General features: G+C 36.6%; 1 protein-coding gene across 2 annotated transcripts in view; it reads left to right on the top strand.

Annotated features, from left to right (window-relative positions):
• LOC122811508 (advillin-like) overlaps positions 1-23,613 on the top strand; it is a 731,661-nt gene that overhangs the window by 510,839 nt on the left and 197,209 nt on the right. For both annotated transcript variants that reach the window (XM_044083391.1, XM_044083390.1), the window contains exon 9: positions 19,728-19,826. In XM_044083391.1, coding sequence (XP_043939326.1) covers positions 19,728-19,826 — 99 coding nt within the window. The remainder of the gene's footprint in view (positions 1-19,727; positions 19,827-23,613) is intronic.

Raw genomic sequence — 23,613 nt, 5'->3', positions numbered from 1 at the left:
CAGCCTACCTGGACCTTGCCAAGGCCTTTGACACCATCCCCCACTCTAGAATCATAAACTTACTAAGCTGGGCATTAATCCCTATGTCACTCGATGGGTTGCCAACTGGCTTACTGACAGAACCCACACTATAAAAGTAGCTGACTACAAATCCAGCTCCAGACAAGTGACAAGTAGAGTACCTCAAGATTCAGTCCTGGGACCTCTCTTGTTTGGCATCTACTTCTCTGAAGTACAGGCCAACACTAAGGGACTCTGGCTAACAAAGTTCGCAGATGACTGCAAACTGGGAGCCATTATTGAATCCCCAAATGATGTGGATACTCTACAAAAGGGCCTTACAGAAACAGATGCTTGGTGCCAGAGCCATGGGCTCAAGCTCAATGCCAAGAAATGTATAGTTATCCCCTTTGGGAAAAAACATGTACCCGTGAATTACCACATAGGTGGCAGTACACTAAACACCAAAAGTGTGATAAGGGACTTAGGGACACAGGTGGACAGTGGTCTGACCCTCAATAACCACATCGCCACAACAGTAAGGAAATCCTTCTATGTGGCACACACCATCACTAAGGGCTTTTCATCCAGAAAAAAGGAGGTCATTGTCCCACTGTACTCATTCCTCATTAGACCCATTATAGAATACAACGCCCCATTTGGTATGTACCTCTCAAGAAATCTGCAACAACTGGAAAGGCTGAAAAAATACCTCACTAAAAGAATCACAGGCCTAAAGCAGATGCCCTATGCTGACCGCCTTAAAAAACTCCAGCTATACTCTGTCGCATGTCGTCTACTCAGAGGCGATCTCTGCTTAACATACAAGGCCATGTCAAACCCAGACCTGTTGGACATGTTACACTTAAAGAAATCCCAATCCCTCAGAGCCACACGCTCCAGGGATCTAAACCTTGTCATCACAATAAACAAAACATGCTGGAGGGATAGGTTCCTGACCCAGAGACTCCCCAGACTCTGGAATAGACTGCCCATACATGTCAAGCAGAGTGCCTCTTTGGGCCTCTTCAAAAGGAACCTTGATGATTGAATGAGAGAAAGGAAATTCACCCTGGGGATCACGTCAGTCACCCTGCTAGACAGGGGTCCAGGGAAGTAAATAGTGTGGGAAGAAACAGCCAGGGAATTGTTATGGCTAGGCTTGTATAGGCCCTAGGGCCAATAGCCTAGTACCAACCTATGAACCTATGAACCTATACTATACTGAACATCAAGGGAAAGATGATGATTTTCTCATATAATTAAATATGCAAAACAAGTCATATAATTGTTTTAACTTGAATTGTGGTTTTGTAACCCATCTCAACCATACATAATACTTAAGCTGTTACCTAGGTAACTAATGTTTTATACATTACATGAAACTGACAAAGTTGTTCAAGGGAAACAATAGAAGCCTAAACTAGGAATGTCACAGAATGTAACAATCACATTCTGAACAAATAGTATTAAATTGACAATAATCACTCAGTTTAACCTTTGCTGATTATACAAAATAGAATGTTGCCATTTAAATCTAAAAACTTTCAATATATGCCAAAAAATGGCAATTTATGAATATGGAAAGGGACCTTGTAATCATTAATCACAATAAGTGAATTTGTTGTTTTTAACCTATAATTTAATTCATTTTATAATAAGAAATGACAGATATGAAAATCCATATGTGTAGGAAATGGGAGGAAGAGTGATGCACTGATAATTAAAATGCACTAACTTTCATCAATGTCCACATAAAACAAACTTGATGCTTTAAGTAAGTTAGCAACAAACAAAGTGATTACTTAAATGCTGGCAAACAATGAAATATAACTTCTGCTATATCCAGTAAAATACATTGCATTATAAACATTAGGAATAAATATTATTACCATCTATTTATATTAAGTAATACGTTTTGAAAGACTTCATCACTAAGGGTGAATATGTTAAATAACTGTGTGCTATAATCTTTTACTGAGGTTTTATATATGATACATCCTACTTTACTATGATTGAATTGCTTGTCATCCAACTTTCATGTAAATATTAACTGCTTATGCAATAAGTAGACATTTATATTGTATTAGAATTCTGTCTAATCTACAATAGTACTATATCGGTTCAAAATAATATAAATATTGCTTATTCCAATTACAAATAGTCTCCATATAATAATTCAATTTATGGAAATCAGATGTTCTGGATTATCAAGGTATGAGTGATAATCTGATTGACTTAGGTTTATCCATCAGATTAGAAAGTATTTTCATTCCATGGCTAGTGCAGATCTTAGTTTTGTTAACATTTATTAATTTAAATTTGTTATTTCACAAAAAACATTTTGTAGTATGCCTGACCAAAACATTACTTTATTGGTAAACGCTCAAAGTATAAAACTTGATAATTTCCTTTAAAAGCTCAAACATATACTTTATAGTTATCAGCGGAAAATGTTTAATAGCCACAATAAAACAAAAACAAACATAGTCTAAATTACCTAAAATGGATTTAAGTTTATTATCTTTAAATACCAATGGCTTAAACAATCCTAGCAAGAGATCAAATCTACTGAAATATTTAAAACTGAACAAAGCACAAATTGTCTTCCTTCAAGAAACTCATTTCAAAACAAATGACAATTACAAATGGAACCCTAAGGAATATATGATATTGGCACAATCCACATATAAGACAAAGACAAAAGAAGTAACAATTTTATGGAAAACAAATGTGATTAACCCAGAAATCATTTATAAGTATGAAGATAAAGAAGGCCTTATGGCATTAGTAATAGTTAAATATAATAACATAATATGGACCCTAGCCAATCTATACTGGTTCCTGGGCATTGGAACAGGCACTGTTAAAAATCACTTGGATTTAATTTCCAATAATTATAAAGGCAACTTAATATTAGGAGGAGATTTTAAATGTATATTTGATATTTCTGAAACTACAAATAAAAGACCACTGCATACATCTGCTGTATCAAAAGCTTTAAACAAGTGGGTAGAATAATTTCATCTTGTAGATACTTTTAAATTTAAAGAAGATAACTCTTTGTAGTTTTCCCATCAAGATCACAGATTTGGTACCCAAACTAGAAAAGATAAAATATTTGCTGCCCATGACTTACACTCTAAAATCATTAATTTCTCAGTCACTCCCTACCCCTATTCAGACCACAATTCATTGATACTAAACTTCAAAATGGGTACAAACCATTAATCTTTAACTCCAGAATTTCAGCATATACAACTAAAATTAAAGAGTTCAAACCCTGGTTATTATCTGAATTACAGTTCTTCTTAGATACTAATTACACCACAGAGATAAATAAAATAATGATATGGGATTCATTAAAAGCTTACATATATGGTAAAACCATAACTCGGTATTAAAAAAATCAGAGAATATGATTCTGAGTTATTAGATCTACAATACAAACTTTTTTTAGTAAAACCTGAAAAAATCAAATCTTTTGGAGATGAAAAAGAAAATAGAAATATTAAACAATAAATGCAATGTAATTCTAACACATAAAACTAGTTTAGCTTTAGAAAAACTAAAAATTAATACCTTGGCCACTTCTCCCAAAAATCTACATAATTTATCCACAAGAATCAAAATACAATCAAAAACTAATAACATTAAGAGTATCTTCCATGAAAAGAAAGGGAAAAATGTGTCGGATATAGGTGAAATTCTTGATGCCTATAGAAATCACTATATGGAACATTTCCAAACAGAAAATATACATATCAATCAATTACATCTAGATGAAAAATGTTCTAATATAAAAAAAATACCAGAAATTTTAAATCTAGATCTGCAAGCACCCATATCCTACAAACAAATTACAGATACAATAAAAGAGGGTACAAATAATAAAGCTTCAGGTATAGATGGCATAATTATGGAAATATATAAACTTTTTCCTTCAAAGATACTTTCCCTCTTCCATAAAACTATATTAGAAATTCAGTCACAAGCTTTAATACCACCTTCTTGGAGATATTCCTTAATCACACCAATCCTAAAGGAAAATAAATCCCTGTACCTCATATAGACCTATGTCATTATTAGCCAATGACTATAAAATATTTATGATAATATTAACTAACAGAATGAAAATGCCACTATCTAAAACAATATATAATGATCAAACTGGATTTATGTATCATAGACATACACATGACAATATTAAAAGGATAATTTATCTTATAGATTATGTTAATAAGGAGAATAAAGAAACACTCATAATTGACTTAGATGTAGAGAAATCATCTCCTAAAGACTATATATACAAATAATTTAGCATATGTCAAGTTAGGTCCTTTTACCTCTGAATCTATATATATAACAAAAGGCACTAAACAAAGATGTCCCATGTCACCGATTCTATTTGCTCTGGTTATTGAAATATTGGCAGATTTAATTCATAACAATATAAAAATCAAAGGAATAGATGTTCATGAACAATACAATTCTAAAGTAATGCTATTTGCTGATGACATATTACTAACATTATCTAATACAATAGCGACATTAGAAGAATTAGATATATTAATTGATGAATTTCACATGACGCCAGGACTCCATTTCAATAAATCAAAATCAAAATGTTTATTTTTAAATAAAAAAAGAACTGCAGACTAAGGGGGATCACATCATAGGGAAACAAGAATCTACCTTAAAATATCTAGGAATTGAGTTATGCAAAGATAATAATGAATTAGTCTCAAACAACTACAATAATATCATCAATACAATTAAAATCTCTGTGGAAAAATGGAATAAAATAATATTAACATTTAAAGAAAGACTACAGTTAGTAAAATGGTTTTACTGCCCAATATCCTATATATAGCCTTGGCAGTACAACTCTTACCAGAAAGGAATATACTTAAAGAAATAAATTTATGCCTAATAACATTTTTATGGTTTCCTGAAAGAAACAGAATAGTTTTAATACATCATATCAGACCATGGAAATGGGGAGGATTAAACATTCCTGATATAGAACATATATAAAAGCATCAATATCTAAAACAATCTCAAATTGGATAAGTCCAAATTACTCTGCAAATTGGAAAGAATTACTAACTGTAATATCAATAAATTAATTTAATTTACAAAATAAATTTCAAATAACAGATAAAAACAATTTGCCATGGCACATATTATGTATTAGTATGCAATATAACATGATTAAACTCACTAAAACTCATATGATTAATTATTAAATTGACTCATTTAGGAAAATTATTAATGCAAATATAGATTTAAAAATCTGGTTTGATCTTTTAACACCATTTATAGTCACAAAGAACTTTCCACATAAAATATATAGAGAAATTATTAATTCCTGGGAACAGAAAGGATTTGTTTGTTGGCTCCAATGTATTAAAGAACTAAAAGTTTTAGATATGCAAGTAATAAAAACAATATACAAAATTCCACAATAGGACTGGCTAACTTTACAGAGTATTCTGTCATATTCACAAGATTTAAGTAGAATAATTAACAATTCTTCATTTAAAGAAATACCTAAATTTACGAAATACATATATGAAATCATATATAATGACTTTGACATGTGAAACAGTATTTCAAAATTTTACACAATATTGCTAAACTAAATTTTACACAATATTGCTAAACTATAAAACAACATCCAAAACCTCATATTGAAAATATATAACAAAAGGACACTCAATACAGTTAATTGAAGATATTAAAACAAATATCTTATTATCGATAAAATATACATACTTTATACATATTGGAAAGTTTTTAATTGGAAATGCTTGCACAGAGCATTCTTAACCCCAGACATAATCAGTAAAATTAGTTCTTCCATAAAAGGAATATGTTGGAGATGTGAGCAAGTACACAATGTAGATTGGAACCACATTTTCTTTGATTGTGTTAAAATTAAGCCATTTTGGAATGGTATTAACTTTCTACAAGCTTTATTTAATTAATCATTTTATTTAACTAAAGCTCTTGTATTATTAAATGTGAACGAAGGTCCTCATTTGAATAGGTCAAACGTATCTAGTATGGACTATACTTGTAATTTCAAGGAAGTATATAACAAGAAGATGTAATACAAACACAATACCAACTTTGGAAGACGTCTACAGCCTACTGAAGACCACAGCATTATTGGAAATTAAAATTAAAAAACTAAGTATTTATCCAAAGCCGTTTATCAACATCCCTTGGGGGAAAGTCTTATCGTTGATTGACACTATGCAATAATTGATCAGGCACTCTGATAATGGGTTGGACATACTTATAAAGTAACTGTATACATTAAGATCTGTCATAGTGTCAGGCTAATGTAAATAGTGTGCATAGTTATTTAAGATGTTATGTATAAATACTATGGAATTCATTCAAATGTATTTGAAAAATAAAAAAATGTTTGAGAAAAAGAAGAGAAAATGTGGGAAAACAGTGACATTTCAAAGAACTGGACATCCCACCAAAATTGATGAAAAGACAAGATAAAAACTGGTCAGGGAGGCTGCAAAGAGACCTACAGCAACACTGAAAGAGCTGCAGGAATTTCTGGCAAGTACTGGTTATGTACTACATGTGACAACAATCTCCTGTATTCTCCATATGTCTGGACTATGGGATAGGGTTGCAAGAAGGAAGCCTTTTCTTACCCAGAAAAACATCCAGGTCTAGCTAAGATTTACCGAACAATACATCAAGTCTCCTAAAAGTGTGGGAAAATGTGTTATGGTCTGATGAGACCAAGGTAGAACTTTTTGGCCACAGTTCCAAAAGGTACATTTGGCACAAAAACAGCACTTTGCATCACCAAAAGAACACCATCCCCACGGTGAAGCAGTGGCAGTATCATGCTTTGGGGTTGCTTTTCTTCAGCTGGAACTGGGGCTTTAGTCAAGGTGGAGGGAGTTATGAAGAGTTCCAAATACCAGTCACTTTTGGCCCAAAACCTTCAGACGTCTGCTGGAAAGCTGAAGATGAAGAGGAATTTTACCTTTCAACATGACAATCACCCCAAGCATACATCCAAGTCAACAAAGGAATGGCTTCACTAGAAGAAAATTTAGGTTTTGGAATGGCCCAGCTAGAGCTCAGACCTAAATTCATTAGAAAATCTGTGGGCTGACCTGTAGAGGGCTATGCACAAGAGAGGCCCTCGTAATCAGACAGATTTGGAGTGGTTTTGCAAGGAAGAGTAGGCAAATATTGCCAAGTCAACATGTGCCATGCTGATAGACTCCTACCCAAGAAGAATGAATGCTGTAATTAACTCAAAAGGAGCTTCAACAAAGTATTAGTTTAAGGGTGTGCACACTTATGCAACCAGCTTATTGTAAGTGTTTTATTTTTTATATTTTCCCCTAATAGATTTGTTTGTTTTTCAATTGAATTGTACAGGTTATAGGTCACATTAAAGGTGGGAAAAGTTTTGAAATTATTTATTGTGGTCTCATTTTCGTATATCACAAAAACCTGACATTTTAACAGGGGTGTGTACACTCTGACTGGAACAGAGCCCATTTTCAGCATAGGCCCTGGGAGAAATGCTCCAGATGCATGTCTTTGGAATGTGGGAGGAAACTGGAGTACCTGGAGGAAATACATGTGAATGCATGGAGGGCATACAGACTCCACACAGAGGGCACCCCAGCTGAGAATCAAACTGGAGACCCTCTTCCTGTGAGGCGACATTGCTAACTGCCACACCCCTGTGCCGCCCAGATGTACATGTAGATGTAGCAGATATATTGGATGTAGATGTAGCTCTAGATATAGATGTAGCTGTAAATGTAGCTCTAGATGCCTGGAGCTTTTCTCCCCAGGCCTCCACTGAAAATGGGCTCACCTTGGCCCAGTGGACTATCCTGGTAAACAAATGTAAATAAATAAATAGATGTAGATCTAGCTATAGATGTAGTTATAGATGTAGATCTAGATGTAGATGTAGATCTCGATATAGATGTAGATGTAGATGCAGAAATAGATATAAAGGGAGAAATAGATGCAGATACACATATGAATTTGGTTTAAGGGAGTAGGACCTTGGGCCACACCAAATTTTTTGTTTTGTTAGTGTGGTGCAGCGGTTAGTATTGCCGCCTCACAGCAAGAGGTTCTCCGGTTTGATCCTCAGCTGGGGTGCCTTCTGTGTGGAGTCTGCATGTCCTCCCTGTGGTTGCATGGGTTTCCTCCGGGTGCTCCGGTTTCCTCCCACATCCCAAAGACATGGATTGGACACTCTAAATTGGCCCTAGGCATGAGTGCGTGCATGTGTGTGCCTTCTGTGGAAGGTTGGGCGCCGGGCTGACAACTTGACACTGTAAAACTCCACTGCCAATCATAAGCAGACAGGTGATCCACTGTGGCGACCCCCTAACCAGGAAAAGCTGAAAGAAGTAATGCTTCTGTAAAAGTTTCCAGCATGTACGCTAAATGGAAAAAAGATTTAATTTTATCAGAACTAGTACACAGATATTACACTGTTGATTATCTATAATCTTCCAGTGCCTGCAATGCTTGTTTATACTCCACTGTAACCTGACATCCTAGTTACACAAAGTTAAGTCCAACACAATGCAGAAAAACTGAAAGTTACTGTTTTATTCAACACAAGGCAGATTAGTTTTACAGGATTCAGCCCCTCTCTGGATATTTTCATTTAACAAAGTATAAGAAATAAAGTCCCCCATCTACGTACATGGTTAGGCCAATATAAACCAGACTTTACAGTCATAACAGAAACATGGTTAATGCCATGTATAAAGGATCAGGAATTCCTTCCCCCAAACTATTCATGCCTGAGAACAGACAGACTCCACAAGAAAGGCGGAGGCATCGCCTTACTTTATCCAAGCACCAAAGCCTGTCCCTCTCTTTTCCACCGCAGAGGTACTTATTACCTTCGTAAAACTAAATGACCATAAAACCTTTGTATCACAGTCATATACATTCCCCCAGGGAACAATATTCACATTCTCAAAGACATTCTTGCCTAGACTACCAACAATATAAAAAAATGAAACGATCATCTTAGGCAATGTTAATATTAACTAGTTAGACCTCTCCAATAATAACCCCCCACAAGCATCAACCTTCATACCTATACTCAGTTAATTTCTAATATTATTAGACCTGACTACAAGAATAACAAAGGTTCAATCCTGGATTGGATCATCATCATTTCTGAACCCAGTAGGATTTCTACCTCCGGCATACTCCCAGACAGAATAAGTGACCATTCCCCTGCATTTGTAATATGTAAGCCCACCATTGTGCCACATATACACCAATTTAGACACACGAGATCTATCCCACTTTTCCCCAGATACTTTAATGACATTTTGCACAATATTAACTGGAATCCACTAAAATGTCTCCCACTTGATAAAGCTGTGGAATTCTTCAATTCAACATTTCTTAAGGTCCTAAATATTCTTGCCCCTCTCCAGCTAAAAAGAGTCAAGACAAAACATGCTAACTGGCTTCCCAAGTCCACAAAGCAAATTATGTCCACTAGGGACAAAGCCTGGAAAGCCTGGCAAAAAACAAAACTCCTTCCAACCTCACACAATATAAACAACTTTGCAATCAGGCCAAACAATTAGTACTTAAAAACTAAAAAGAATATTTCTAAACCCTCCAAAATCAACATAAACAAAACCCCAAAAAGTTTTGGGGAGTAATCAGCTCCCTACTTCATCCTGGAACCAACCATAATCCCTGTCCAAACCCAGAAAAAAACTCTGGGTTAGCCTCACTCTTTAACTCTTATTTCATTGACACCATTGCTAAACTTACTATTACTTTCTCACCCATCACCACAGACCCACTAAACCTTACGCCACAGCATATCCCACCTACTACAGCACCCACCTTCTCACTCTCTCCTGTGCCCACCCCAACCATACAAAAGCTTCTTCAAAAACTTAAACCATACACCAATGCCCCAGATAATCTACCTGCAGAATTCTTACAACTATCAGCCTCCTCTTTAGCTTACCCCACCAGTATTCTCATCAACAGGTCCATTTAGGAACCAGGTATACCTGATATCTGGAAAAAGGCATATGTTCTTCCCCTTCATAAAGGTGACAACAACTGTGATAATTCTAACTTCCGACCTATTGCCATTCTTTCTCCCATCTCAAAAATACTTACTTGACTAAACATCAACTTCTTTCCTCCACTCCACATGGCTTTAGGCCAGGACATAGCACCAATACCACCCTGATTTCCTTTCTTGACACTGTAAATCATGCTCGGAATACTGGATCCATGGTCTCTGCATTCTTTCTTGATCTATCAAAAGCATTTGACACAATTTCCCAGTCCCTTCTGCTCACTAAACTCTCCAACCTTGGCATACCCCCCCCTTCATTGATTTCACAACTATCTCATTAACAGACACCAATCTACTTTTTGGCAGCACTCCTCCTTCTCTTTCATCAATACTAGTACAGGAGTACCTCAGGGTTCCATACTAGGTCCCCTTTTATTCAGTATATTTATCAATGACTTCCACACCACTCTTACCCACAGTACTGTTATCCAATACACAGATGATTCTACTATTATCTGCTCTTCTAAATCTGCCTCTGTACTACAGCAACTTACTCAAAATGCATTTACTTCAACTGAATCCTGGATGTCACAGAACCATCTCACTCTCAATCCAAATAAAACTAAACTCTTAATATTTACCCCCAAAAAATCCAGATAGCAAGTCTGAATTTTCTATTCATTCCCAAAACAATACTATTACTGAAGTCATTCCTAGTACCAAATTACTTGGTGTCACCATTGATGATAAAACCTATCCTTTGACCTTCATGTCTATAATAGCATAAAAAAACATATATAGGCACAACTACTTTCTTAGCTTCTCTGCTAAAAAGGCCTTGGCCTCATCATTTCTGTTTTCAATGTTATATGGCACCCTCATCCTTACCAATATTCAGTCCTCTCTGTAAACTAAACTCAACACATGCTGCAACAAAGTTGCCAAATTTGCTGCAAATGCTAAATTCTGTAGCCACCACTGTTCCACACTACATCAGCTAAATTGGCTTGAATTCCCCCAGCACCTCACATACCTACAACTTACTACTGCCCATAAACTTATCTTCCACTCGCAGCCTGACCATTCCTCTCCCACATCCTGACCACATACCATCCCAATTGACACCTTAGATCAGAAAGCAAAATGCTATTAAACACTGATAAACTTTAGCTCTCTGCCAGCCAAATGCTGTATTTGTTTACTGTCTCCGAGCTATGGAATAATATTCCTCCTTCACTCAGGGTCATCTTTACTCCCACAGCATTTAAAAAAATCCCTTAAACTTCATCTCTCCTCACATTGGCTATGCACCTGCACCCCCTACTGAGAACCTGAAAACCAGACTCCTCTCTGAATCCTACTCTTCCCTACTCCACTTCACTCTATAACTAGTCTATCTTCTCCATTTCTCTATCTTACCAGTTTCACTTTGCTGTCACTTCAACCTGCACTATCCATATCCTAAGCCTTCCCCACCTTCTTTTACCCTTTAAACTAAACGCTTCTTAACTCTACTAACTCTACCTATACATTGAAACCTTTCATAACAACCCACATATCATGATAGTGGACAATCCTTTACTGTTATTATCAAATTTATGCAATGTCTTTATCAATATTATTTTATGTCATTATTATTTTACTTTAATGTGCTTCTACTGTCTTACATACTCTGTATAGTTGTGTAATAATTCTCTCTATGTAATTAAGTGTGGAGCTTTACTCCCCAGACCTCCACTGAAAATGGGCCTTTCTCAGGCCCAGTGGACTTTCCTGGTAAACAAATGCAATAAATAAATAAATTCATTAATTAATTTAAGGAAGGTAGACTGGACCCAGGTGCCCTATTTTCAGTTACAGCCTAGTTAAATACAGCATCAGAAACAGTGTATTTACAGAGCAGCAAGTTGCTTTAATATACAGTTAAAGATGTTCCCGGGCTGAGTCTGAAAAAGTTCCATGAAGATCAGTGCAGTGCTGAAAAAAATGATATAAATAAAATTAAAAAAAAAATGCTGCAGGGTTCAGGAGCTCAAATCCATGCCGATACATTGCTGCACAAGTGCAACCCAAGACACTGAGTTAGTTGAACTGTTTCCACAAGGGGAAAAATATATATTTCATATTTACGTGGGCTGGAGTGGGTTATTTGTTCAGACAATACACATAGTATTTGTGAGGTAGTGATAACATGTTTGGACTTAATATTGATAAAATGCACTAAAGGACCTATTATACTTTGGAGGTGAAGCCCTACAAGCATAACTTTGCAGGAAAAGTTAGCATACGGGCTAAGGTCTTAGCCTCACAGGTACAATATACAGGGTTTGATTCTGACCTCTGTTTATTGGCTAGGCTTGTAATAGTCTGCAGACTGACAGCCAAGTATTTACTTATAATGTGCTCATTTGGGCAGCTGTGTATGTGACACTCTAGTTGACTGAGAAGCTAACCACTCATGCTATAAAATTAACTATACACTGTTTCAGTACTGTATATTCAATATCTTTATAATATTAGAGTACCCATACCGAATACAGCCGGATGTCACAGGAAGCAAGACAGGAAAATAAAATATTTGTGCTAAGCTTTTCTCCCCTCTTGTGGCCACTAATCATAACTGCCACTAGGAATTTTGTTTTTGTTAAGTCTAGCACAAACAGAAACGAGTGTGAAATAAACCTGCAATATGATGTTTTAGTTCTTCTTTCGGCTTTTCCCGGTTAGGGGTTGCCACAGCGGAACTCCGGTCCGCTAATGATTGGCAGTAGATTTTTTACAGGTGTCGAGGTGCCAGCTCGACACCCAACCTTCAACGAAGGCACGCCCATTCTACACATGTCTTTCGAACGCCACTCCACAAGGAGGACATGCAGACTCCACACAGAAGGCGCTCCAGCTGAGAATCGAACGGGAGAACCTCTTGCTGTGAGGCAACAACGCTACCTGCAATATGATGTAGTTTACTTATTTAACTCTGTAAGACCAGAAAAGAGCAAGAGGCTAAAACGCAGTTCTAAGACTGATCCACCCCATAACTATAGGGCGATCACAGCTTTCAATCGTCCAGATATTTGCCTCATATTTTTGGTCTGGTTTTCTGTCATACCAATGAAGATTTAAGTCACTAAATAATAGCACCCATTTGAATTTTGGTCTTTATTTACTTCAGAAAATGTATGCTAACACAAATCCTGTTATTCTAGCAATTTTACAAGTTTGTAAGAGCAATATTTAAAATCTGTCCCTATTTTTGGCCCTTTCTCCCTCCATTGTTTTAGGCTTTGTACAGATTTCTTGCACTAAGAGGTTGAGGGTATGAGGGTGCTTATGTGACTTGTACTGGGTTTTAATAGAAAAATACTTGTAATGGCAGTTTAGAATCATGTAAAATGCGCATGAAACAGAGAGGTGCGATGTGCAGCTATACCCTGTAAATCATATTTTAAAGATTAATTTTGCTGGTGGCAGAATTTTGAAAGCAATAAGTATCCTAACTTCAAATGCTGAAGGGTGGGTGTTTGCTGAAGCTGCCCCAACCACAAAGCGTTAGGGTGTGCGATCTGCAGGTGCCAGTCACTGGCATTCAAAAATGAATGTTGTCATTGCATTTGGGAATGTGAAATTGTGGTCAGAAATGATGTGCTTTAGTGCTCCATGTGTGACACAAACAATAAACTGTAGCACCTGCTTGTTACAAATGTACCAAGCAGATTGCTACAGATTAAAAGAGGATATCTATTTTTTTTTAATTTGGGGGGAACCAGATTTAGGGATGTCACCAGATGCCAGAATAACTGGCTACACCTGTAAAAGTTTCTCATGGGATGCTACAATTTTATACCAAATTCTTAACCAGTATAAAAAGATGCTTTCTGTCTCATCCTAGAGCCAGCCACAAAAATAATTTTCTTCTAAGGGGTCCTTTACCTCCAAACCTCCTATATTTCTAGTATCATATCTGAGGTCAGAACTGAGCCACTCAAATACCCCCAAAAAGTGTGACTGTGGATTGCACACCATCCAGCACAAGGTACTGTCCTAGCCCCAAAGACACACAGATTGCACACTCACACTGCTTTAAGTTGTCCTTGTGTCTTTTTAGTCTAAAATAATTGTTAGCATGTGGTTTTGTAAATCATGATATAGATAGTTCCTGCATAGTATTAAATGTATCCAGCCTTCCAAAGACTGATTTGCTGTATGCTTAACTAATGTGTAGCCACACTCATCAAAATCATTACATTAACTGGTATAACTGGAGACATGATGGAGATTTAAAAAAACTATGTCAGCAAAGCAAGAACTACCTAAGTGTTACGTAGCTGTTTGTCAGCAGTTATCTGACAAAAATAGTGTAATAGGAAAGTACCCGTCTGTAAGCAGCTTGGTGGTTTACACATTTGCAGATGAGAGTGACGTGTAGAAGGCTATGGGTTATCTTTCCCTGTGCGACACTTGTATTTATATCTAGTAATAGTAATGAATGCATCATAATGACAGTGCTGTGTTTATATGGTATTTCCCTTCTTGTATGATGTTTTGGTGGTACAATTACTTGAGTCATACCTCTCACTCCAGCTCTATTCAGTCTCATACCGCTTGCTCAGAGGTGACCTGTGCCAGACATATAAGGCCATGTCAAACCCAGATTTGATGAATATGCTTCACCTCAAAAAATCTAGATCCCTCAGAACCACAAGGGCGGGAGACTTAAACCTTGACACGGTTATAAATAGAACGTGCTGGAGGGACAGATTCATCACCCAGAGACTCCCTATGCTGTGGAACAAAATCCCGGTACATGTGAGGCAGAGCACCTCTCTGGCCTTGTTCAAGAGGAATCTTGACCAATGGATGGGAGATTGCATATATACCCCAGGGATTACTTCAGTGTCACTGCTTGACAGAGGCACAGCAAAATGATAGGCATAGTTTTTATTCAAACTAAAGGGGTGGCGAAAGCCACATAACTATGGGCTAGGCTTATAAATGCCCTTGGGCAGATAGCCTAGTATGAACCTATGAACCTATAAGCTGTCCAGATTTTTGCTTCATATTCCTGGTCTGTTCCTCATAAAATCTGTGGTTTTCTGGATTTTTGTGGCAAATCAGTGACAAATGAATTCATTAAATATTGTCAGGCATTTGGGTTTCAGACTTCATATTCTTTAGAAAATGCATGGTAATATAAGACTTTTTTTTATTCTAGCAACTTTCTACATTTAAGAGAATATATTTAAAATATGTCCCTATGTTTGAGGCTTTGTCCCCCCATAATTTTTGGCTTTGTCCAGATTTTTTGAGCAAACAGGTTGAGAGGTATGACTTGAGTTATTGATAGTTCAGGCAAGTGTTAAAGTCTTATGGTTCTGGTTTATGAAAAACAGTGGTAAAGTTTACAATTTGGTCTTTTGGATAATACTGATGCATTAATCAGAGGTACTGTTTTCAGGATTTGGCTCTAACTTTGAGCAACCCTGAATAAGATAACCAGGTATAGAAAACGAGTGTATGAATGAATGAATGAATGATTCTTATGTCAACAAAATATGTGGAATGTTTATTTAACATTTGTTAACCAGGTAAGTGGGCTGATCCAAGAACCCTCTTCAGCTATGATCTGAGCCAAAAGAAACAAAAATAAAAGCATATGTGATTTTGTATACTGAAGAATAATAGACAAATTATTGCTGACTAAGTCAACAGAGGAAGGAGATGAAACATAGACAACAGCTATGAGTAATTTAACATGACTTACAAGAACTTGCAGGTCATGCTAAACTTCAACTACCACAAACTTACAACTATCACAAATTATACCACTATTTGTTCATCAAGGACTCTTTCTTCTATATGCCTTATTATCACAAAGTAATTATTGTTTTAAATATATATCAAAATAAATGCACCTACCTAGCACAGAAAATGTTGTTTACAGAAATGGTACAAAGATATAAACAGTCAAAGAATAGTCACATATTTACAGCTACCTGTTTTATTCTCTGTTTTACTTATTTTTTAGATTCATAATATTTTGTTGTCTTTGCTTATTATGGTTCCTTGTATGTTAAATGCAATGGGGACAATGTAAGACTTCTGATGTATGGTTTCTGGAGTAGCTGCAAAGAAGGGATAGGAAGAAGCGTAGTTTTGCTGACTTACCCACCCCAGGTTGTAGGGATGGGGTTCTACCTACAACTAAACACATCTCAACTAATGGGAATGCTCCACAATTATGAGGTAGCTTGCTGTTAACATTTTGACATTGGAAGGAAGGAGGAGAGATAACATGTCACATGTGGTGGCATATATGACATTAGGAGATCTATCTAATTAAATCATAGAAAAAAATAGTCCGGTACAAAGGTAGCATATGTGAAGATTGCAGCAATTCCACTCTGCTCTGCTTCCCCTTCCTAAGCTGAACTGATACAGTCTCAACTGCAGGAGGACATTAGGTTAAAAGGAGATATAGCAGCAGCCCTAGACAGCAGCCGATGGTCAGCTGGTGCGAAAACACAAAAAACAAAGCACTGCCTCTGCCTGTTAAATAAAAGCTGGTGGGAAGGTCAGCTACAATGTACTCTTACCCACCTTGTAATGATGGCTTGACTGTCACAGTGCCCTATTAATACCACTTCTATAGAATAAATGTTCATATCCAAGGCATTGTAATCCATCAGAGCACTCAGTGATCACTTCCACATATATATTCACAACTACATGAACATCTTCTGGGATCTCAGCTTCTTGGAAACATTTGACTCATAGGCAACTTTGTTTTTGCTTTTTTTTGTTTGTTTTTTTTTTTTTTTTTGAAAGTGATTCCCCTCCCCCAAAACATTGCACCTGTTAGAAATAAACAAATTAATATTCCACTAACCTCTCAGAATACACAACTTCAACAATACCATATAACATCTGAAGTTCTAGGAGTAAGAACAACCATGGATTTTGTCTTAATCCACCCCTTCTTAACAAACGGAAGGCTAAAAAGAAAAATAATGATTAACAGAGCTCATTTTGGAAAAGGATTAAGGGACAAACTGCATGCAGATGAAAATAAATCCCTTGGTTGTTAGGCAGAGGGAAAACAGCAGCACCAGTTTGGTTTTAGTGTACATAGTAATGCAGCCATTTATTCTTTCATTCACACACACACACACACACACACACACACACACACACACACACACACACACACACACACACACACACACACTCACTGAAACACAAAATCTGCACATACATGCATACACTCACACAAACATACATATATCTGCATTCACTGTCATGTGGCATGAACATGCACACATGCGCATGCACATATACATACACTGTCACACAGCAGGTACGCACACAATCACACAGACACAAACACATATTCACAGTCACACAAAGTGTACAAACACACACATGCATACCCACACATACACATTGACTGTCACACAGCATGCACAAACACACATGCTGAAACACACACACACACACACATTACATACCACAAAGCATACACACACACACACACACACACACACACACACACACACACACACACACACACACACACATACACTGATTCACTGTCACATGGCACACGAATAAACCTACAAACAATATCTGAAGCTTGTGAAATAAGCTGTTGGATCATATTAGATTAGCTAGCTGCTTGGGTAAACTTAAACCAGCTCTTGACAGCCCTGCCCTATGGCACAGAGGGATAATGCCCTGACAGCAACTCCCACAACCTGTAGTTGATTTTCAGCATGAACGCTGTAGAGGGGGTGGTTGTAGGAGAACAGGAGTGAGTGGCTGGTGCCTTGCTCACCTATCCTGCATAGGGAGGAAACTCTGACTTGTAAGTGAAGTGGCACCTACCAGAAACACTAGATCTAACACTCGTGGAGCATGACTCAGTAAGAACAGTTTATCCAGCCTTGTATTACGCCCACTGTGGGATAACATATATCTATATATATATATATATATATATATATATATATATATATATATATATATATATATATATATATATATATATATATATATATATATATATATATATAGAGAGAGAGAGAGAGGTGTGCATGATCACCATGGTAGATAACATTAGTGGGGCTTTTGTGAGCTGCCATGGGAGCTAGGGGTGCTAGATAATGGGGAAACTCTGCTTGGCCACCTGTGTACCTCGATCTCTACCACTTGACTCTCAATTTTAATGGCGGTTTCAGATGTAACAGTTAACCCCTAGACAGGGAATAAATGAGTTGAAGAATCTTGTCATATTCATAAAGAGTCTAGTCCCTCAAGGGGAAGAATGAATGGGTCAATTGGGTGAAAACAGAGGAATCATTGGGTCAGTCATGAGGATATGAAAATAAATTAGCTCTTAACAAGTTTATGGGTTATAATAAATCTATCCAGGTATTGGTCTCTAATGGTATCATCCATATGAAAACTATGAAATCATAAAACTATGTAGATGACATTATAAGACTATATAAAATAAAGTTATATCAAAACAAATAAAAAGTAACCATATTTCTGTCCAGTTTAGTCAGTACCCATTATAGAAACCATGAAATCATAAAAGTATATAAAACATACTAGAAGACGAGGATTAATCACTTTACAAACTTTGTTAGTCTTCATTAATGGTAGATTGATATTATTCAGAATAATATCTGATGTTTTTTTCTAAAAAGTTGTAGTCAGTCCTATATTTTGGTTGTCTGATTTATATGCTCACAATTTCAAAAAAAATTATATTTGGAATAAAAACATAAGAAATTATAGTTAATTAGTTATTTTAGTTGTATGCTTTTTGTTAATAAGGTTAACCCATTAGGACTGTAGACTATTTTCAGGGGATATCCTAGGTGGCATTTATGTTGATGAGAGATAAACTGGCAAGGACACTGTGGAAATTACTCTATCACTTTTAAATAAGTGGCCTGGGGCCTTTAACACTCACTCTGTGCTGCCACTAAGTCAGGCAGGTAGGACCTCAGTTTTAACATTTTATCTAAAGGAAGTACCTCAAGATTGCAGAACCCTTCTTTTGCTGTCCCGGTGAGGCTATAAATATCACATTCTTCTAATCCTCCCACATCGAATGTAAGTGTGCAATTAGCTGAGCCATTCCTAATGACTACAAAGGTACAGCAGATTGCATCTTCAGATTCACATCATCATTATTTGTTTTATCAGAATAATAAGCAAAATGATACAAAAACACCTCTGCAAACAGGATGTAAACTCATTCTTGTATGAAGATTCTGGTGTTTATCATTACCTTGTACACCTAGCATGTCATCCAAATAATTCTACAACCTGAGATCTTGCCTGCCAATCCATATTTGCTTTTTTTTATATAAGATGTTGAATTTTCACTATAGCAACTGATGTTGACAACTTTTTTATATGTTGACACAGAACACTGAATATTAACTATTGGTAACAACTTTAGGTCAATAGTTTTATGTAAAGCAAAGCCAATTCAAGACAAATAAAATATAATTTCTGGCCAATGAATTGCATGTTTGCATTCATTCTGCTGTTTATATTTTGTTAACTGGCCTATACATTTTTTTATCATTTGAATAATTATTTTATGCATATTTCTTTCATTTAGGACTGCTATATTTTGGACCAGGGTGGTTTCAGGATTTTTGTGTGGAAAGGGAAACAATCCAGTAATGAAGAAAAGTGTGCAGCTCTCAGCAGAGCTGTGGTAAGTTACAATTAATGCAAATTAAATGCAAATTCATGTATTCTTCTGTAACAAAAAATAATCTAATGCATAAGTATTTTTTGCAACAAACTACATTCTTAAAAATCTGATATAGAGTTATAGATAGAATCGCCTTTAATGATTTTCTGAAAATGAGGGCTTTGGTCCAAGCTCTTCTGCCCATTTTGCCTAATAGTGCAGGTTGTTTTCTTAGAAATGTATACCATTTCCCACCTCAGGATCTTAAGAAATGTACTTATACTTAAGTAACCCCACACACACATACTTACATGTTTTGAATCCCAGTATGTCTTGCAGTAGAAATTTCTTACCAACTGAAAAAAAATAAAAAAAATATTTTTTTACCTAAATTCACTGTCATTCCAGTTTTGTCACATGTCTTCAAGTCAGAAATGCCTTCTGTAAAAAAATGTATGCTTTCCTTAAAGAATGTGCATAGTTTTCTCTTTCTCTGTGCTACCTACCTCCAGCCTTCTTAGACTACATTATGTAGGAATCAGTGGAACGACTCATCAAAAATCAGGCCTCACTCCTCTGATATCAAGTGGCTAGATGGTACAGGATTAAGACAAGGTTTTAGGTGTGAATACATCGCTTAGACCATTTGTTGACTGTATAGGTAGGAGTCTGGGTGACAGCAATGAGAAATTTGAACAGATGATTTTTGTAGCTAATATGAGAAGTGGCAACAGAAATAGTCAGCCTGTTTCTGGCAACAGAAATAGACAGACTGTTTCTTAATGCAATGTCCAGATCCATGGAAGGGCCACTCCAACATTTTTATCCTGCTATGACTGTGCTCTCACCTGTCAGTGAAGATCTGTAGCGTCAAAGGTGGTTTTGCATTTCTCAAGCCCTTGTTTCTAAAGAACATGAAACTTGTGTCATTTTTTTGTCCTGCGGAGTAGTTTGTAAGCATTTCCATTTATAAGAAAATTACACAGTGAAAAAATTATGTTAGTGACATATCAAATCAATACCTTAACACTAAACTGGTGTTTTAGGATGCTGTATACAGAAGACTAGCTCCTGAAGTAATACATTTTGAGATGGAAAACAATATTAAATGGGAGATGCAAAAAATTCATAAAAATTGGAGTCAGCAAGGAAAATAGAATAAAAGTGCAGCACAAAAGTGAAACTTTAATGTAAATACACAAATTGCAATTCTAAACTTACAGTTACTTCCGGCATTAACAATAACTGAATCTGGGCAAGTCATATAACGTAGCTATGTTCCCAAGTCACTCCATATTTGGTACCTGTGACCAGAATAACAATAATGGAAGTTGTTGATGTATGTGATATGCACCTGCATACATCCCTAAATATAATCACCCCATTAGGCAGCCTTTGAGGAAATTAGTCTGCCAACACCAATTGTTCATTTCGAGGCAAGACTATTACATATTTTAGTAGAACAGAATCCAGCACATTAAATTTCTAGTGGTATGCACACTTACCTCACATCCAGAATACCAGTCAGAGCATCATACAGATTATTTCCATGTTGCTCAGAGTGCTTCACCTGAATCACTCTGTCTTGCAGTACCTGCTTGCATGATTAGAACCCTTTGCCCTGAGAAGAGAAGATAAATGATTTCCTGTTACTGGGATTGATCTCAGTTTCTGGATAAATATGTAACCCAGTCTAAAGCTAACTACCTGGAGGGACACTCTGTACTTTATAAGACATCAGAATGGAAAACTTTCTTCTAATTTGACAGCTAGCTCACTCTTACCCTGTATAATGATCTGGTAAGGCTTACTTAACATATCATAATAAAGTCCAGCTATCAGTGAGCACTCCATTTGATCTGTTCAGCAAAATTAAACATGAGAGAACATATGGGTAGGGGGATGATGGATGTTCTTTAAGTGCTTCAGTCCCAAGTGCTTCAAAACAACTGATTCAAAGCCATGGATTTAAGCGTCTTTTAACTCAGGTAGGCTGCCATTTGCCTTGTGTTTGAAATACAACTTCAGGTAAGTCACTGCTGCAGCCCATCCAAACACCTCATTTCAGTATGAGCGAGGTATGTGAAGCAGAGGGAGTGTTGACTAGGGCAATGCTAAGGAAGGGATTTAGGGAGTGAGAGGGGGGATTTTAGGTTTAGGGAGCAGGAAGGGAGTTTTAGGCTTAGGGAGCAAGAAGGGATTCTTAGGGTTAGAGAGCGGGAAGGTAGTCTCAGGGTTAGGTAGTGGGGGAATTAAATTATGGAGAAGGAAGGAGTTTTGGTGCTTAGGAGTAAGACTGGTGTTTTAGGGCTAATATTAATGTTCTGATAGGGCTATACAGTTTTGTAGGACTGGGTTTTTGGAGGGGTAAGTAGTTAAGGGAGATTAAGTTAGTGGGACTTAGAGCACTTGCCTTTTCAAGTGAGTGGCAACAAACACATGGGTCATGAGCAAATAGTAAGTGAATACTTGTAGTAGACCCGGGGCTGCTCTTTCATCCATGCAGGTGAATTCAAGAGGTGAAATGCAGTATGGTTGGGGTGCATTCTAGTTCATTTTTGCATTATTCTGTTCATGCCATGTGGATAAAATGGTGATAAATTGAGGCCATGTGCTGGCATGAAATTATTTCTCCGAATGTCACAGGCACCAGAGAACATGTATTAAAATATTATATTGTAAGTAGAGTGCCATGTTGCAAAGCAAAGATGCATTAGTCTTTTAACTAGATGCTCAGAAATTTTAAATGAAGAACTTCCGAGATGGCTGCACACTGAACAACAGCTTGATTTTAGCCCTTCCAGTGTGAAAAAAAGTAACTTCGAGATAAAGGCTAGAAACTCTGCGCCGGCTAATAAGTACATTGCCTTGATGACAGAAAAGAAGAAATTTAGAAAGCCTGAAAAAAATCAACCAGAAAAGGTGAAGAGAAATCAGTGACTGGGAAGAATCCTGCATCTGTTCAGCAAAAAGCAGTTCAAGCTCCAGCTGCAATTTACAGTAGCCTACAGGAAAACATAAATCAAATGTTCTTAGAGTTGATTAAAATAAACAAAACATCGGAGTATATCTACTCAAATAAGAAAAGGCTGAAAAAATAGAAGAAACTTGAAACAGCTCCAGATGAACTGATAAAACTGTAAAAATCAGAAGTCAAAATGAAGAAAAGGCTGGCTGAGTTTGAGACTGCTCAAGAAGAGATGCTTCACAAAAAATGGTAGAGCGGTAGACTTTGAGGGGAGAGCACAAAGGAAAAACCTGAGATTTCCTGGTGTACTACAAACGCTGGAAGGAACAGGGTGTGTTAACTTTATGAAAGTACAAACAAGCAACTGGACTGGTATTCCACAGCAGGATTTGTTAATTGAAAGGGCACATCATGTGTGTGCTCCAAACCTGGCCATGAGAAAACAGCCAAGATCTGTATTAGTAAAGATTTATTTTTCCTGTAGGTTAATGGAAGTCATGTCTTGCACCAAAGCTGCAGCTTCAGGTACTGCTAGTAACTATGTTGAAAGGAAAAAGGCTAACATACATGCAGGCAATGAACACAACCAACCTAAGGTCTTAACAAATAAAAAGCAGCTTTAAAATAAACTTCTGAATGAATGTTCACCAGCTTCATTCACTGTAGCATTAGCTAAACGCATACCTCTCAACTGTCCTTAAGTTTCAGGGATGTTCCTGATTTTGACTCAAATTGCCCAAACTGTCAAGCTACTAGAGTTGACCTGACTAAAAGACAAGTTTAGTCACAAAGCCCTTCACAGATTTACTGCCACCGAAAAGTACGCTCCTCTAAGGCTTT

The sequence above is a fragment of the Protopterus annectens genome, chromosome 9.part0, assembly GCF_019279795.1.
Source record: "Protopterus annectens isolate FY-2018-M chromosome 9.part0, PAN1.0, whole genome shotgun sequence".
NCBI lineage: Eukaryota > Metazoa > Chordata > Ceratodontiformes > Protopteridae > Protopterus > Protopterus annectens.
Note: the sequence above shows the minus strand (reverse complement) of the source record. Positions and strands in the feature narration are given on the sequence as shown.